Below are 18,456 nucleotides of genomic sequence, written 5' to 3'. Positions count from 1 at the left end.
ATTATTTCGTTACACACAACACATTTTTTATAGTACAATAGCGTGTTCAGATCGACATTGTGCAAACAAATCCACTGCATGAGTTCACATTTCTGGCACACCAAAGCGACGTGACTATATGTCGCACACTTAACCCAACAATAACCATAGACAATCACAATTAATCGGCGCGTCGAGAAATGCCACCGCGTCTAAAAAAACGTCAAAATATTGTCCACGGAGGCACAGCGCCCCCACTGCGCTCGGGGGCTCGGCGTGGCCAATGGCGGACCGTTTTAGACGTGCACTGCCACTTTTAGGCCAATGGCTCCCCGGGGCGGAGTTTTAAGGTACGCGTGGCGCTTCGCCCCCAGCGAAAACCTTTTCGCCTCCAGTCGTTTACAGATAAGCCCGCGGGATGGTCGATTATTATTACATCCGTATATACGTGCGATAGATTCGCCCCGGGCGTGTTCCCGATCGATAGTGATGTGCGAGACGGTCGTCCACGCGCTCTTGTGATACGGTTCCGGTTACGTCTGTGATATGTTTGCCTTAGTATAGTTAGGGTATCGGCATGAACCTTTACATGCAGTGTCATCGCGAGGTATGATGCCAAAATGCAATTATATAGTAACGTACATGTCCCGACCGACTGTTCCCCATTCAATGTATGACTTAGTTCTGCTATTCGTAATTCTGTGAGTAGACTACCATTTTTTATTAGATTTACTAAGACTGTATGGGAATTTCAAAGTGTATTACAATTTTTATGTAGCAAGAATATAATAAGGAATATTTACGTAAAATTATAACATAAAGTCAACAGTTCAAACGTTTATTTTTTTATTTCGAAAACCTAATGAATTATTAAATTCTTAGATTTAAAACAAATGTATGTCAACAAGTTTATTAAATTAAGTACATTTAATATCTGGTTATGAAGAAATACTCTTTCCTTACTTCATTGTTACTTTATAATTAGATTTTTAAATATCATTTTAAACGTAAATATAAACATTTACACGAGTGTTTGAAACCTATTCGTTCACCATTATGTATTAATATTATTGAAAAATTTTAAAATTAAATAAACATAACTAAAGCACATTAAATAAATCTGAACTTTTAATTCTATTTATAAATCAAAAATAATAAGATTATCGGTGATTTACAAAAATATTTTTAATAATCCATATAAACAGGTTTTTGATATTTATAGTTTTTAATATTTTGAATAACTCTATATAATTGCAAATGATGTAATAATAAATAATTTGAGCAAGGGTAGCTTAGCGGTAGAGGATTGAGACTTGCAAGCGTAAGTCGCGAGATCGACTCCCGGGAAACAATCATATATAATTCATACGTTATGCATTAATTATATAGAATTGCCACTACTCACAAACAAGTTTCAAGTGGAAGGGCAGCGGCGTTCTCTGCGTAAATACCACACTGCGATCGCCATCTCATCTGTCAAGGGTGGCAATTATGGTATATTTCACCATAGATATCTTTGGGAGAGACATATGCCTTGTATTGGACGTCTATGGACTGAAACGACGATCTTTTGAAATTAATTATTATTTATTCCTTCAGGCTTACGGAAATGAATGCCGTCGGATTTAACATAGATAGTTATGTTTTTGTAATAATTAATCAAAGGCGTATTAGGTATAGAAAATTAATATTAACTTATACGCAAACATGAAAATGGATTATTTTTATATCGTGAATCGGCGTTCACTACTGAACATAGTTCACTTCTATAGATCAGTTGTAGTCATCGATATTCCTAACCAATTCACAACCTGGGTGTATTATGTTATGATAGCTGGTGGCTATGAAGAATAGAATCCAGCTTGAAATTTATTCTTCATAGGCCGGCTAACAAATTACAACGAGGAAAGACATGAAAAAAAGGTTTGTTGATATAAAACAAATTTAGTTATTTGAATATAAATGAAAACTACAAATAAGAGATTTAAGAAAATAAACAACAGTCGATTTAAAAATGGAACAAACAAAGTTTATTTTTCTCGTTTACATTCAATATAGAGGCCAGTTCTTAATCCTTTTTTATTTTAAGAACTTGTTAAAATGTTCGGCACAATGGATAACTTATACTCACGAAATTTTATATTTTCATCAGCGGTGGTAATAAAAGAGAAAAAGTTACTGGCATTTAAAATTATCAGTATTAATGAATGTTTGCAACTATTCTTTTATTAATATTTTATTTTATAATTTTAATGACAAATTTTTATGTATTTATAAGGCACATCAACAACGTAAACATGCATTGATGACAGATGTGCAAAACATTTTTATTTAAATTAGGTATTATATTGTTATTTTATTATTATTAACATTTCAGTAGACCTCCCCTATAAATAGGACTGGTAGAAAGCGGCCTGCATCTAGCGTCTTCCGATAACCTTAACAAAGTAGTCCACTTTGTCTGAAGTCCGCCCGCCCTACGCTGCGCTTACTGGTCTGTGGTTTACACAGGTTCTGGAACCTTAAAAACCCAGCGGTCATTTTATTCCACATTCTTTCCTTATATAGTCTTCATGAGTCGTCAGACCTTGGCAGAATAACACATAACCTTCGTATTTCACTGAAAACGAAAATAAAAGTCATTCTTAAGCGTCATTTGTTCGAACTAAAACACAAACAGACGGAGAGTGTTCGTGTATACAACATTCCAGGATAGCGTATAATTAGGGTCTCGGGAGGAACGATATACTTTTAAAAGTTCATAATTGTCGATCCCGGATACAAATTACGGGACATCCCTTCGGAGGGTCTAAGAAGTGATGCCTACAATGTATCTGAATACAAATATTAAATAAAAGTGTATTTACAATTTATAAGAACGGAAAAGAAATAGTTTTGGGGATATATTATTTCTTTATACATTTAACTCTCAAGAAATTTAATATTTAATACCTATGTTCAATTATCATGTCTAAAATGATCACTCTGAAATATCTTACATTAATTTATTCTTTCAATTGGAATGTGATAGGCCAGTAACTTTTGACAGCGCAAATTCTTAAAGTACAGATAGCAAAAAATAATTAAATGAGTAGTTATTATTATATTTATACTAGCTGTTCTCGCAAACGTTGTTTTGCAAAAAAAAAGGTTTTAATTAACAAATAAAAATAAGGGTTGATCGTAGAGTGGTGAAAATGTAGGGTTGTATGTATTTTTGTATGCTGTATCATAATAAAATAAAAACCAAAAAAATTGTCTAAAAAATAAAAAAATAAATTTAGGGGTGGACCACCCTTATCACTTAGGGGTATGAAAAATAGATAGCCGATGCTCAGACCTACTGAATACGCATATAAAATTTGGTAAAAATCGGTCGAGGCGTTTCAGAGGAGTTCAAGTTCGAACACCGTGACACGAGAATTTTATATATTAGATTTAAAAACCGATTTTTCTTACTTTATTGTCATTACATTATTTATTATTACAGAAATAGTTTCTAAGAGTGCAGTTCAAAAAGCGCTATTTTAACACTGACCTGAAAAATATTATTATCATCATTTGAAACGTAGGGCTAGCTGGATATGAGGCACACGGACCGGTTGCAAACGGCCAGGATCCAGTATATTCCGTCGATTTTAACAAAGTCGTTTGTTCACCTTGTAAGTTGATGTTCTACGCTGTGTTTACCGGACTGTGGTCTACTGTGTCTAGAGTGGCCGTCATTTCAACTTGCCAATCCGCTAGGCTATGTCATTTATTTTCATTTGTCTACTGAGATTCTCTTAACATAGTGGTTTTGCGTGTTTTTATGACTTACAGGTTATTAGAATAGTTTGATTGGTTTGTAGAATTGAAACTGAAAACATAGAGCTGAAGTTATAAAGCCTTCACTTCTATGATGAAATTAAATTCAAAGGCTACTGCAGGGCTCTCAACTCCGATCTTACTTTATTAATCTCCGTATTAGGTGGCTGACAAGTTTTTTTCGCCTGAGTAAATGTGAATGATTTTATAATTATCATTATCGTGCAATATATTTATAACTATAAAACAAAAAGACGCCTCTTTATTATAATAATGAAATTTTAAATGTAATAATATATAATTATATAAATAATAATAAAATAATTTTTAATGTAATATAACTTAATGTAATATTACTGTCGTACGAATAATTGAAAATGATCACAAAAGCGACTGATATCTACATGTTTGTAATCTTATTTAATGCATGTCAAGAAAAATTCGCACAATGTATTTCTTATATAATTTCTTATGTAATTTCTTTCTCATACATAATAAAATGGAAGCCCAGTACCAGAAGACTGGGATTAACGATCGTAGGTCGCGGGTTAGTTTCCCAATATAATATAATCTTATACAATTGACACTTTGAGCATTTATTATGTAGGATTGCCAATACTCAAGGCAGCAGCGTCCTCTGCGTACAACAACACAACACAAGCATGGCAATTATGGTATATCACCTCATAGAAATCTTTGGATGAGGCCTATACCTTGAAGTGGGCGTTTAGGGGCTGAATCGACGACATAACAAATTAAGCAAAGTTTATTTTCATATGAGCGATGCATAAATAAAATATGCTATAGAGGTATTTTTTTATTTCAATTTGTTTTAAGTTGATAAATATCATTGTGGTGAACTCAATTTATTTCCAGTTTATTTTCAAGTTAGTCTCCTCTCCTTTTCTTCCTTTTTTCTTCGTTTGAAATGATGATGTGAAAAATAGTATGAATAAACAACACTTCGTCAACCAACAACAGTACAATAATATACTATCAGTATACTAGTATATCTCACCAACAAAGAGTAGACCATATAACATGACTTGAATGCCCGCTAGTCTATTAAATCGAAAGGTATTAGATCACACCTTTTAAATTTTAAAACCTTTTAATAGTCAAGAAACGTTGTTAATTAACCTTCATGAAAAAATCGGAACACTATTTAAAAAAAAATTATAACAAAAGTTACAAAATTCCGTAAGATTTATGACTTGAGACATAAAATGTGGATCAAGAAATCTCTTTCTATGGTTCGCAGTCAGTGTAAGTTAAATTCAAAGGCACAAACCGTCTTGATAATTATTAATAATTATTGCATAACAACGTTCAGCACGCCGTAGTCGTCATTTCTAGTCACACTGTCCACTGTGTATACTATATGGACGTCGTCAACGACACTTTAGGTATTGATCCAAAAGGCAATGGTCGTTTAAAAATTCCCTATCAGCGGTAAGTATAATCCAAGAATTGCGATACACTATAAAAAGGAAATTGTTAACTTCACAAAAAGGTGATAAGAAAAATGTCTTTAATATTAAAGCTATAATAAGCTCTTAGGTAGTTTGGACTTCAGCCATCGAGCATAGGCCTCCTTTCTTTATTTCCAATAGGACCGGTTAGAAGTGGCATCCAGCGTCTTTGGACTACCTGAACAAAATCGTCTATCAACCTCGTACGTGGATGTCCAACGCTATACTTGCCAGTTTGTAGTTTTCACTCTGTCTTTAAGGCCCCAGAGGCCGAATGTTATGTGCAACATGTGGCGGGCCTACAGCCGCTTCTTAATTTTTGAGACTAATTATGAGACAAGAGACGCTAATTATGAAATAAATGATGTTTTTATTTATTTAAACACATGTAAAAGTGGGATTGCCTTTTAGTTTTATCATAAATTCAATCAAATTAATCTGTACAAATAAATAAAATAATGCATGTACAAAAATAACATTTTTTATTTTTGTCTTTTTATTTATTCCGGCTAATGTCCATTTCAGACAGGACCGATTTTGACGGGACTTGTACTAACAGGTAGCTGATGTAATGAATAATAAAAACAAAATTAAATATTATTTTATTAAGTTCCGCGCAGACGAAGTCGCGGGTATATCTAGTAAAATATAAAAAGAATATATAGATAAGATCTAGGTGTCTAATGTTTAATATTAACAATGACATTGACGTGAAGTTTCGAAAGAATTCTAGCCTTCACCATTCTCTAGCTGTGTATTTATGTTAAAATCCACTGTAGTTTATTTATGACGGTTACTTTAATAGCCACATCGTGAGGAGAATGCCATAGGAGCCCAATTTAACAGAAACTAGAATCAAATTGAACCCTCCTGTAATGGAACCAAAAAGTTACAAGCGCTTCATGATCTGGGAACAGCTCAACTCAGGCGTGTAAACACAGCGTGATAGGTCCACCAAGGATCTGGACGGAGCTCGAATAGGTTTAAGCGCCTTTATCGCTCTGCCACCACACAATCAGTTGATATTAATGCCAACATGTTTAGATTAATTATAATATACGTCGCTTAACTGTACAATATATTATATACATGGTGATTAGCTATGGATGAGGTTGCTTTAAAGGGGTAAATGAATGTATAATTCATTTGTCAGCACACAGATTTAAATATTTTATACGTATTTCTAACTACCATGTGTAACGTGATAACTCTAAAACTTTATTAAAAGGCGACTGGCCACTAACTTCTGGCAGAACAAAGTATGTAGAGACAGTAAACAAATAATTAATTTTAATTTGCAGTAATCCAAATTTTAAAAACTCCATTACTTACTATATCATCATTATGTCATTTACTATTTATTGTTATGGTGTACACTATAATAATTGATAGCTAATGAGCTATACATTCAGCCTATTGAATCTTTTATAACTGCAATCAATCACCCTGTACTTTTAAACATAACATTTATATTAACATCACTGACTCAGTAATTATTATTTAAGAATTAAGCCACATTGACAGTAAGCCATCTAAAGACTGGAATCGCTCGATACTTAGCGGACTACAGATCTAAGTGTAGTTTATATGAGAATTTATTAATTTCTGTTATGGGCGAAATCGCATGATATCTAATAACATAGGATACAAGAAAAGCAACTAAAGATGTTAGAACGTTTAGTGCATGTACTTAACAAGTCGTTTTAAATATAATCCTTTTAATTTGTCTATAAACTGTGGGCCGATGGAGCCAAAAGTTTCTCATGTGGGGAACACGAGTCAATAGACGCACCGTGAATGTGAACATGTAAACCCCACTAGGTAAACTGACGTCATAGATATGGTCGCGGGAAGTCCCTAAATGAGAGCAGCGTAAGACCAATTATGTAGGTGATCTTTAAAGAACGCCTTTGCCTCACAGTCAGCGTCTTTTGGATGACATGATGATAAATCTATCTATAAGAGATTTTCAGTTTTGTACTGACTCATCACGATATCTATAGAGTCATAAGGTTTAGAGATTTGAGATTTATTGTAGACATACCTTTCACTAAGAAAAGGTCAGCTAAGAACGAATTTTACAAAATTCCACCCGCAAAGAAGGTTGAGACGGCGTTCATTAAAAGATGCATATTCAGACTGAATTTGTCACAAGTATTCCAATTTCACCAGAATATTTTTTATAGCATCTTAAAAATTAGAAAGACTGGATTTTATAAAATGACATCCACAAAAAGCAGTTCCAGCCACGCTAAGCGAACTGAGAACTGAGAATAGCTAATATACAGTAGTAAGTAACATGTATCCAAAATACAATATATCTGTTACCGTGTGTTCATGCTTAGTAAATTCATTAGACAATGACATATTACTTATTTTGACATAGCGAGGTCGACCATTATACTATGTGTAACAAAACCTTAGGTAATTTATGTAGTTATGATTTGAACGCGATGCTAATCATTATATAATCAAATCATTGGTTTTTATCATATCAGCCATAAGACCTCCACAGCTGGACATATATTTTCTTCATTTTTAGATTGAAAACTATTAGCATTCAACAACTTCTGACAACTTTAACAAGGTACAATACACCTTATGGACGTCTGGCGCTACGCTTGCCGGTGTATGGTCTCCACTCCTGAACATTAATTCCCCAAAGACCATGCATACCAGCTACTGCGATGTCAATGTCACAGGCCAATCTGCTGAGTTATAGCGGTTACTTTCGTTCGTTCATTCGTTCTCGTATAAAAATTCTATTAACCTTCTCCAAGATTCTTTGAATGACTGTGAGTTTGCCAATGAGGCTTCCGTTATGTTTTGTCCAATGTATTGTATATTTGAGTTAAGAAAGAAAAGTTTTTACAATAACCATTACTGTTACTAAATGTGGCGACCCTTTATAATTAGTAAATCGGTTTCATGACATAATAACTCATTTTTAATCTTGCTACATCATTCAGATAAAAGATGGCGCTTGTTATTATTAAGCGTTCCTGTTAGAAGTTAACATTATTTCTATTCTGTGCGAAAGATGAGTCAAAGTCTAGATCAATTCCAAGTGCGACAAATGATAAGGCGATGGATTTTGAACTTAAATTTCTAAGTAGTGTCCTAATGTGTTCTTCTACTGTAATGCTACTATCATTGGTCTGATCTTTTTCTAGTCTGGTATTTATTACGTATCGGTAAATATAAAACAAATTATTTAAAATATATAAACGATAATTTTATACGTATAAATACAAATACACCACGATGCTAATGCACTAAACTTTCAATTATTATTATATTATATAATATTATTGGCTGCTGCAGAAAATGGCTCGGTAGAAGAAAAAATCTGCATATATTTTCTAGCACAATTGTCAATAACTTAGTCAAACAATAAGCAAAAAATGCTCACACCATTAAACGGACAAATAAATATTCGTTGTCATTTTTGTTTTCAATTAAATAATAAAGAGTACGTGTCGTAAGAGTAAGTATAATTCAAAAATCGAAGATAATCGAATTTTAAGTAAATGTTTCAAACATTATTTTTTTGTGATCGGTGATTAATTGCAACTTGTAACTTAATTAATTCTTGACAAAAAAAGAAACATTATCCACTCAAATGGAATGGAGAGGATTATTTCTTAAAAACAACCGGTGCGATCCCATTAAGACCCTGTCATCGTTGCGTTGATAAGATTTAAATTAGCCGAGCAATAAAGCTCCTGTCAAATCCGCCATTAATTTCGAATCTTGAAATTTTGAATTTGGAACGGGAGCGGTGTGGCCTGCGCGGGACGCTATTCAGACAGTTATTGGAGCTAGCGAGCGCAGTTCGCTGTGCTTTCATTGAATGTAATTTTGACAAATTAATTTTCTGACGCATACCTTTATGACGAATCATCACCTATGTTTTCGTGCTCCTGGAGTTTTGGGCTGTGGATGTTTACATTCTTTTGCTGATATTTCTTTTCAAACTGCTGATTTGTAGTATTCGTAGGAACTTACGATCCTTTTTGTTTATAAAACAGAATTACGAATAACCCTATATTTATTGTGTAATGTTTTCTTTTATTCCAATCAGTGTAGCTTTAGTTTTAATACCCTTGACGATATTTGAAGGTCTTCTTAATAAATTAATAAAATTATATTCAGTTTAAAACAATTAATGCAGTTCATTTTTTATTGTAATAGTCTACGAAAGCATCTTGATATGTAGACTGTTTATTAAAGTCAGTTAATAGTTATAATAAATTCGTCATAGTCGTTAGTCATAGGGAAGTTAACCTGTAAGGAAATCATTTTAACTATAGCTATATTACTTAGCTATATGAGGCTATATTATGTAGCTATATTAAGCTTTGTTATATAGCTACATTAGGCTATGTTACATAGCTGTTTAAACTTAAGCTATATTAATATCAAATCAAAATATCATTAACATTTATTCAAAGGCATTACTAATAAAGATTAAAATTTAAAAAAAATAACTCGTTCAATCAGCTATTAAAAAATCGATTTTCAATAAACATTGCCGATATATTTTAAAAGGCAATAAAGGCAAGCGGGTCCTTGTTTTTATTACAATTTTTATTTTTTAGTAATGCGCGTACGGCACGAGACTTCTTAATGAGTGTGTCGTCGTTTTTATGAAATAAAAATGATTTATTCTCAATGAATTGTGAACAGCAGTTAATAGTGTGCGGCAGTTTACGACTTATGGTATTTGCTTATGTGGCTTATAAAAGAATTTAACATAACATGGAGTGCCATAAAGTAGTTTAAAAACTTATGCGACATTTCTGCGGACTTTCTACACATTTCGTATGGCGTGGCGCTCGTGTAAACCATGTTAATTTATTAATTTATTACTTATGTCAAATCAAACTCAAAATCAAAATATCTGTATTCAAGTAGGCATTCACAAGCACTCCTGAATCTTCAATTAATTTAACATTATAACTAATATACGACCGGTTTGGAATGCTGATCTGTTAAGAAGAGCCGACAAGACTCAAAATTGGTGCTTTTTTAATGAAATTTAACAATGTTTTATTTATACATTATATTTTCCATATAAATTAGTAAAAGAAGCTCAACACATTTCGATCATATAAAAACTCTTGACTTTTCAATAAAATGCTTTTAATAGTAGATGTAAAACTAAAAAAAGAAAGGTCTATTATATGTTGTGATACTTTATTATATATACTCAAACCTAACTGACAACTTTTTTCAAACAATTTTAAGTGTTTATAAATAAAATAATATATGATTGATTGAGAATAAATAAAAATAAAGTGTGCATAGTAACAAATATTTTTTAACTTATTACCAAACAAAATCATTCTTATTTGAGTCTAAGAACGGAATGGCAAATATTGCATTTTTAAAGAATAGTTTTACATATGTTTAATAAAAGTATATGCGGACATAGATGCAGTCCTATTTTTTTAACTTTAATATATAAAAATCAAAGTATTCGATATTCAAAAGTGTAACGTGATTACAACAATAATACAAACAGAATGTTACCTTCTTCACACTATTGCCAGACTAATAACTCATCGTCTTTTTTTTAAAAGGCAATTTGTTATAGCAAATATAGAGCTATTGTGCGGCTAAAGCAGAGGTCAGACACTCGTCGAACGCTTTCCTAACCCATAACTTGAATTTATATCTGACATTATTCATATATTCTCGACCGGTTGTTTTCCCCTAATTAGAATCCATTCAAGCGTACCCCATTAAAACTCGTCTAAATTAAAATTCGAATAACTTACTAACTAGATATATAAATCACGACCGTACAGAAAGACAATAAAATATATTGTCCAATCCGACAATCGTTCGAGCTCCAATAATTAATACAACAATACGCTCACCGAATAATTAAAATAAACTAATTTCTAAATGCAAGCGAGCCGGCGTTTTATGAATGAATAGCTTTCGTTCTTTTTTTTTTTTCAAGCTGGCAACATTTTTCATTCTCTGTCTTACGTACTGACAGTTCAGCTGATGGTAGTGCTGTCGAAAATTATTTGTCGGTTGCCGTTGTCCTTTCTTAGTGATTTATAAGTTAATTGTTTTTGCTACATCGATTAAATTTTACTAATAAGATTTGGTTAAAATAGTAAAAGTAATTAACTATGAAAGTAAAATCAAGAAAATTGTATCACGATTTTAATCATCTCATAATCAATATTTGTGTTAATATAAAATTTATTTTCTATTTCGTGTAATAAAACATCGAATTCTTTAATTATCCTTAAAAAATTTAATTTTATATTTAAACGAACGTGTTTTCATAACATTTGCATTTTTATTACCATACGTTGCTTGACATACAGTTTGTTGACAATAAATTATCGATAATTGTTAAAGTATCTGACAACACTAGTGAAAAAAGGTTTTTTTAAGGTGCGATCTCTCGCAGCGGGTATCCAACCGGCGGCACATTCGTTGCGCGTTACAAGCTTAAATTATCTCATTTTAATTTTGAAAATGGCACTTACCTATTTATGTAGTATAACTAGATAATAATTTTAATCGAAAGTATTCCTGCTATTTATCAATAATTCCTCTGCCATCTGTAATAATTAACATAATCTTGTAAATTAATAGTACACGTACGTAGAATTTAAATTATATTTTAAGTTATCGCTCCCATTACTAGGAGCATTATTAAATTTAATTCAGCTTCCTAGCCGGATACACTTTTTCATTCATCCGCCTCAATTTCTTCGACTTCACTCACTCTTCCATTTCTCTGTTCTTGCTATACTTCAAAATTTGACAGAGCTGCGTCTCGTGACAATATGTTTTGCTATCATCATCATATCAGGCCACAGAGGCAACAATAAGGTCTAGGCCTCCCCCAAAGTCCGCTGCGATGAACAATCTTACGCTAAATGTTTTAAATATTCAATAAATCATGCTCACTGAAGCTTGTATTTTAGGGTCAACAGAATGTTAAATTTGTTCTGTTTACGTAAATAGATAAATTATCGCCTGTAAACAAAAATCACGTCGTGAATTGAAGTTATTACGAATAATAAAATCAAATAATTATCCAATCGTTAGCCCTAGAGGAATGTGTAGAATCTATAGTCGACTTCTTCGAAACTCTTCCAAATCCTTTCTCACGTGAAGCAGATGAATACAGACTCCCACGAATTATCCGGGCTAAAGGTTTTTATTTGCAACATCGGACGAAGATGGGCGAATCGGTAACATAATAACAACCCAAAGAGGCATTTGTGTGAGATTTGGACAACTGCCGCGTGCAACGGTAGCAGTAACGTGCAATTTAAATTTTTCGAATTTCGAATGCCGTGTTCCCTTTTTGATGTATTTGTTTTTTTTTTATGAATTTGCCTTGCGTGCACGAATGTTGAAATTGGATTGTAGTGGTTGACAATGTCTTTATTAAACATATTTGTAAAATACTACATAATCTATTACTAAATACAAATTTATGTCAGTTTTGTCGATATTATCAATGAGTGCCTTTCATAAATATATACTAAAGAGAAACAAGTCTGATTTTCTAAACTAAGATGATATTAAGTTTCTAAATTAAAATCAGTTCATCATCATTGTAATATGGAGATAATAAAAAACTAAATAAAAATCGAATTTAAAAACAGAAAGTGAATTTATATAATGATATTGAATATATAGATAAGACACACTTTACAACTTCATTACAATCTTAAATATTACTATTGAAAATAGTTCATTTCAAGTAAATGAAATCGTCCAATGGTAATTTGATCAAACTATTGGAAGCCAGTATAAACGTCACGACTTTATCCCTAGAAAATTATTGTAAAATCAGTAGTAAATTTTGGTAGCCCAGCGGTGGAGTACTAAGATTTGCGATCATAGGTCGCGGGTTCGACTTTGGAGATACAATCTTATGTAATTCACAATTTGTTCATTCAATATACAAGATTGCCTCTGATAAACAAGTTTCCAGAGGATGAGCAGTAGCGCCCTCTACGTACCATAATACCGCAGTGCGATCGCCAACCCGCCTGCCAAGCGTGGCGATTATGGTATATCGCCGTATAGATACTTGTATAACCTACGCTTCGTATAACATTATACAAGTCAACATTACCTGTCCCAATTTCATTCATCATCTGGGAAATCGAACCAGCAACCTACGATTGCGATATTCAGTTCTCTTCCGCAGAATTACCACTACTCTATTAATATGTCATATATAGTTAGATTATGTACAATTACATAGAGTTATTGAAAATATTGAAGTAATAAATATCAAAAACCAGTTTATATGAACTAATTAGAACAATTTTTTTAAATATCCGAAACTCTTGTTATTGTTGTTTTATGAACAGAAAAAATGTTTAAAATTATATGTGATATATAGGTATAATATGCAGTAAAATATATTAAGGGGACGGGAAAATAATGTCGTTTCTGTCGACATATCTTACAGAAAAACCAATTGATTTTAACCGTTTCGGCATTGAAAATTTGTACACGAGATGGCAAAAGGTTGTTGATAACAAATATGAATATATTGTTGATTAGAAATAAAAACTTTTTTAAAATGTAGTCTTTTGAATTTAACTAAAGCGACATTACTTTCCGGTCCCCCTAATATTTAGCTATGTTGTAAAATTTAGGTAAAATATGAGTTAACATATCGGTGAGATAAAGGTCCTTATCAGAATTACCCTGAAGATAAAAATAGTGTGCACATTAGCAACTCAAAAGCTCAGCGATCTACCAATGAATTGATTTGAACAGCACATTCGGGGGTTCCTGAAGGATTTCTCGGGCATAGTGCCTTAAAAGTGCGTTTAATCTAAACTACATCTGAAAAAAAGCAGACGACGTCTTCATACATAATTGTTAAATGTAATTGTAAGATGTAATTTACTCGCTCGACGATGAAAATTAAGTCGACGCCCATTTTGGACGCAACGGATACTTTAACATTGTAACATGTTACGATAACACAGTACATAAAAGCTTTTTTATTATTTTTGACAAGACATTACTGACATTATTGTAATTTCTTTTTAAATTGCTCAATTTAATGACTTTTAACTTAGAGGTTCTTTACGAAAAATAATACAATTTTTTTTTACCTTTGAAACGTTATTAGAAATTTTATTAAGAATATTGGTCAATAAATTATATATGTCCAATCCAAGTCCAAAAAAGGAAATATCAACATTCAGCGACGGACGCACTATGGCCGAAATGATGATGATGAAACAGCATTTGTCTTCTTCTTCTTGGTCGTCCTGGAAAGCCTTGATCGATCGACGAATGGCTTCCCAAAACTCTATGATTTGATTTTCTGAGTGCTTCTGTGTTCTTGTGAAGCCCGTCACCACAGATTCCACCCATCGGGATTGTGATCGCTCTCTTGGTCTCTTTCCCTCTACAAATCCTACGACAACCAGCTTATCGAGAGTATCTAGTAGGTTTTAGAGCTATGTGGCTAAAGCAGCCCAGAATCCGCTTGTTATAAATGACGAAGAGCCTGGTCTTTATAAGAAATTAATCAATAACAGATCTGTTGGATCTTCAGGCAGACGGCATTAATCAGTGACCAAGAAAGTGGCTTAAAAGTGAAGGCACAAAAATTATACATACTAGGTTTTAAGCCCTTCTTTGGCTGTTTCTAAAACCCTAAATAAGCAATAAGTATTCAAAATAACTACGTACACTGGAATTCGGCACACACCGGAAAGGTTTTTAAAGTTATTTTAAGGGTCTCTTTTTGTTATTTTAACATACTATCTGTACAAAAGATAAAGATAGCATACGATAGAAGGAGACGGTCTAAGACCGTTAAAATAATAAATAGTTGTAAATCATGAAGTGTCAGGAGTAATTTCACTCATGGAGCAAAAAGAGTGAAGTTAACATATACAGGATGATAGATAGATGTAAAAGCTTTAAAGAGTCTTTACATTCACCACTTTAAACCAGCTCCTTTGCTTTTACTTAATATTTAGTTACACCTTATCAATGTTTTCAGAAGTAATAAACAACGTAATGATAACATAAAAATAAAAAGCATCAACAAAATAGGGATTACTATATATTATAATTAATTATTATTTACTGTCTATCTGTACTAACCCCGATACTTCCAGAATTTGATGACCTGTCTCATTACAATAGAAAAAAATAAATTTAACCGTCATATGAGATTAGAAATAAGTGGAAAAACTTAAAAGCTGTTGCTGACAAATGTGTTTAATACATTCGCCTTGTTAAAACTAATACGTCTAAAGAAATCAGCCTGTGTATGATAAATATTAATATATTTATTAATTACTTTTATAGAATACACCCGACCGCTCGGAGAAAATATTCAATATAATCTCCAGATGCTTGATTATGAATGCATTCATTAAATGTATTAACATTTTTTGAACAAGGATAATACACTAGTACTTGAAGTCTCCCGATTTCCCGGAATCTGAAGTAATAAATAATGTTAACATTCGCACCGAGGTTTTCAAGAAAATCCTCGGATTTAGATGCTGTGTAGTGTAGGTTCCCACGGTTGATTTCGGCGAATTAAATTTGCCTTAACATTGTTTACGGAATTGTGTGTATAATGTGATACACTTTACAATTTACACAAAATTGTGATGCAATTAAACTTTAGTAATGCTGTAGGACGTGGTGGCAAGTCGCACTGGCAATCGAGTGCAGCCTCATTTAACAACAATATCATCTTTTCCTTAAATACATTTGTTAGATTTTTAAATACCACGTATCTTACAACTCTGGACCAAGCGATTTTAATACTCTGCCACCGTAAACCTATTCACTTACTTATATCAGCCGATAGATGCCTATTGAAAAGCATAGGCCTCCCGCCAAAGGTCACTACGATAACCTGTATTTCAATGCTTGTATCCAGCGACTTCTTGCAACCTTCATTCAGGTCCACCCAGCAAAAGACCTACCCACGCTTCGGCTACCAGCTCGTGGCAATATGTACTAAAAAGGTCTGAAATTGCTCTATAAATCTGTCGTATTACACAGTGTGATAAAAACAGAAAGATTATCTCTTACAGCATATTTGTAGAATCACAATTCAGGCAGAATTTTCACTCTTAATAAAGAAGATTTTCGTATCTTGTAAGTTTCGGAAGCTTGTTCTGCCACTTCTTCTCCCTGCGCTAACACGGTCCCAAATTTGGTAGCCATTGTGATCATAGCAACCGAATTGTCGAAGCGAGGTTCAGTACCCGCAGGCACTCAGTAGCCCAAAAAAGAATAAAATGTTCTAGTTACAAAAGCAGCTGCCAAAAACTAGATAAACAACATTTATTTTAAACTAATAATTAAAAGACTTACATCTATATTTCAGTTAAGTATAGTATCAATAACACTGGTTGTAAAATCTAGTAAATGTAAAATTAAAAGTGTAGTCTTTATATGAAACCAAATGAAGGCTTTAACCACTGGCCACACTGGCCGATTCGTTAAAAAATAATTACCGTCGGGGCCGAACGGTCGTTACCGTGTTACGGGCGAGGCGGGAACGTAACTCGGTGGTGAGCACGTGCCCACCAAGTCACGACTCGGGCACTCATGCTGCGCACATCACTGCGCTATTAAAATACTGGCAACTACAATTTGAAAAAAAAAATCTTATAATTTAATTTTACATGTGGTGATATTTTTATTCGTCGAAACTGTCATTGTCCACTTAATAAATGATTGTCGTTTTTAAACTAATATTTACGATATATAAAAATAAAAATTTTAAGATAAATAATAAAAATATTGTAGTAAAATAAAATATCAACTTTAAGATTGTCGTAAAACGATATGCTGTAAAAGCTTTAAAAGGGAAAAAAGACGTAGCATCTATTTCCAATAAACTTTGTACATAGTGATCACTATAAAATATGTTATATAAATATTTTTTTTTCAGTTGATATGCGGCAGCCCTGCATCATTTACTGACAGTACAAAGTCTGCAGGGACAGATAGTAAACAAATATTTAATTTTAATATTATAGTTATGGTTATTTTCAAAATTTTATCGTTATATTATCATTATGTTTTTCATTCTTAAAAAACTATAAACTTTAGCCATATATTAATTGACAGTAAATGAGCCATACTTTCATCTTTTTAAAGCTCTACACGTACCCAATCCATTGAATGATTAGGTACACTAAAAAGGGTACCTCAGGACTATTCATCAATATGTGTTCCGATGGTGCCAGAAAAAGCCGAAACCGAGCTTACCAACACCATTATTATTTCAACCTTAAGACGTTCACAGCTGGACATAGGCCTCCATAAATTTCCAATAGAACTGGGTCCATGGGGAAATAAATCTTTAACTTACACAGCAGAATATTTATACTGAAATTTATTTAGTACAGTAATGTTAACAGGGAAAAGATTTTTAGCGATTTTTTTGATACTGATATAAAGCATACAAAAATTACATTGTTAATTCTCTTCTTTATTTATAATATTCTTACAAATAGAAGAATGTGGAGATTTAAGGATATTCTCTGCGGAAAAGGTGAACAATGATGATGTTGACGATATGGTCAGATCATGTAAAAAGTCAAAAAGTATTGAGAGTAGGTCTTTTTTACAAAACACCTTATTAACGTGGTGCCTAATGCACGTAGCGTCATTATAGTCCGACTTCAAGAGCATGGTAGATAATCACTAGATCGTACTATATTAATTAAACTATGAATTATGAACAGATATAATATATTTCAATCTGAATGTACCCAATAGTAAGAAAACTCATTCTGACCATAGATACGTCAGATGCGTGTAAAAATTCCTCTAGACTTAGTGTAAGGTTTTACAATAGCATGTAATAAATTTAAAAAGTCTATTAAACTGATACAAAAAAAGTATTCATATCTTTCAGAATATATAGTGTGTTTCTATCACAATATTTACATTTTTAGCATAAATAAATATTTAATTAATAAAGTTACTACAACTGGCCACTTTAAAAATATTAGTTTAGAAATAATTTTACAATTTAAAAATAGAACTCTCTGCTAATTTTTTCACGGCCATTACATCATTCCGTCATTTGTTTTCATAAATTTGCGACAACTTATAAATTACATTTTAAAGGCATTACAGTTACATAACGTGTTTAAAGTTATATGATTATATTTATAATTGCATGATTTAAAAC

At 32.5% G+C, this 18,456-nt stretch overlaps 1 protein-coding gene across 1 annotated transcript in view; it reads left to right on the top strand.

Moving 5' to 3' along the window:
* Positions 1-440: 440 nt before the first annotated feature.
* The window catches only part of TfAP-2 (transcription factor AP-2), a 91,358-nt gene continuing 73,342 nt past the window's right edge, over positions 441-18,456 (top strand). The window contains exon 1 of the mRNA XM_068768986.1: positions 441-586. Coding sequence (XP_068625087.1) covers positions 557-586 — 30 coding nt within the window. The 5' untranslated portion in view covers positions 441-556. The remainder of the gene's footprint in view (positions 587-18,456) is intronic.

Source organism: Battus philenor, unplaced genomic scaffold, assembly GCF_028537555.1.
Source record: "Battus philenor isolate CCGP_79_NKW_IND1 unplaced genomic scaffold, ilBatPhil1.0.hap1 SCAF_27, whole genome shotgun sequence".
In the NCBI taxonomy this organism is placed as follows: domain Eukaryota; kingdom Metazoa; phylum Arthropoda; class Insecta; order Lepidoptera; family Papilionidae; genus Battus; species Battus philenor.
Note: the sequence above shows the minus strand (reverse complement) of the source record. Positions and strands in the feature narration are given on the sequence as shown.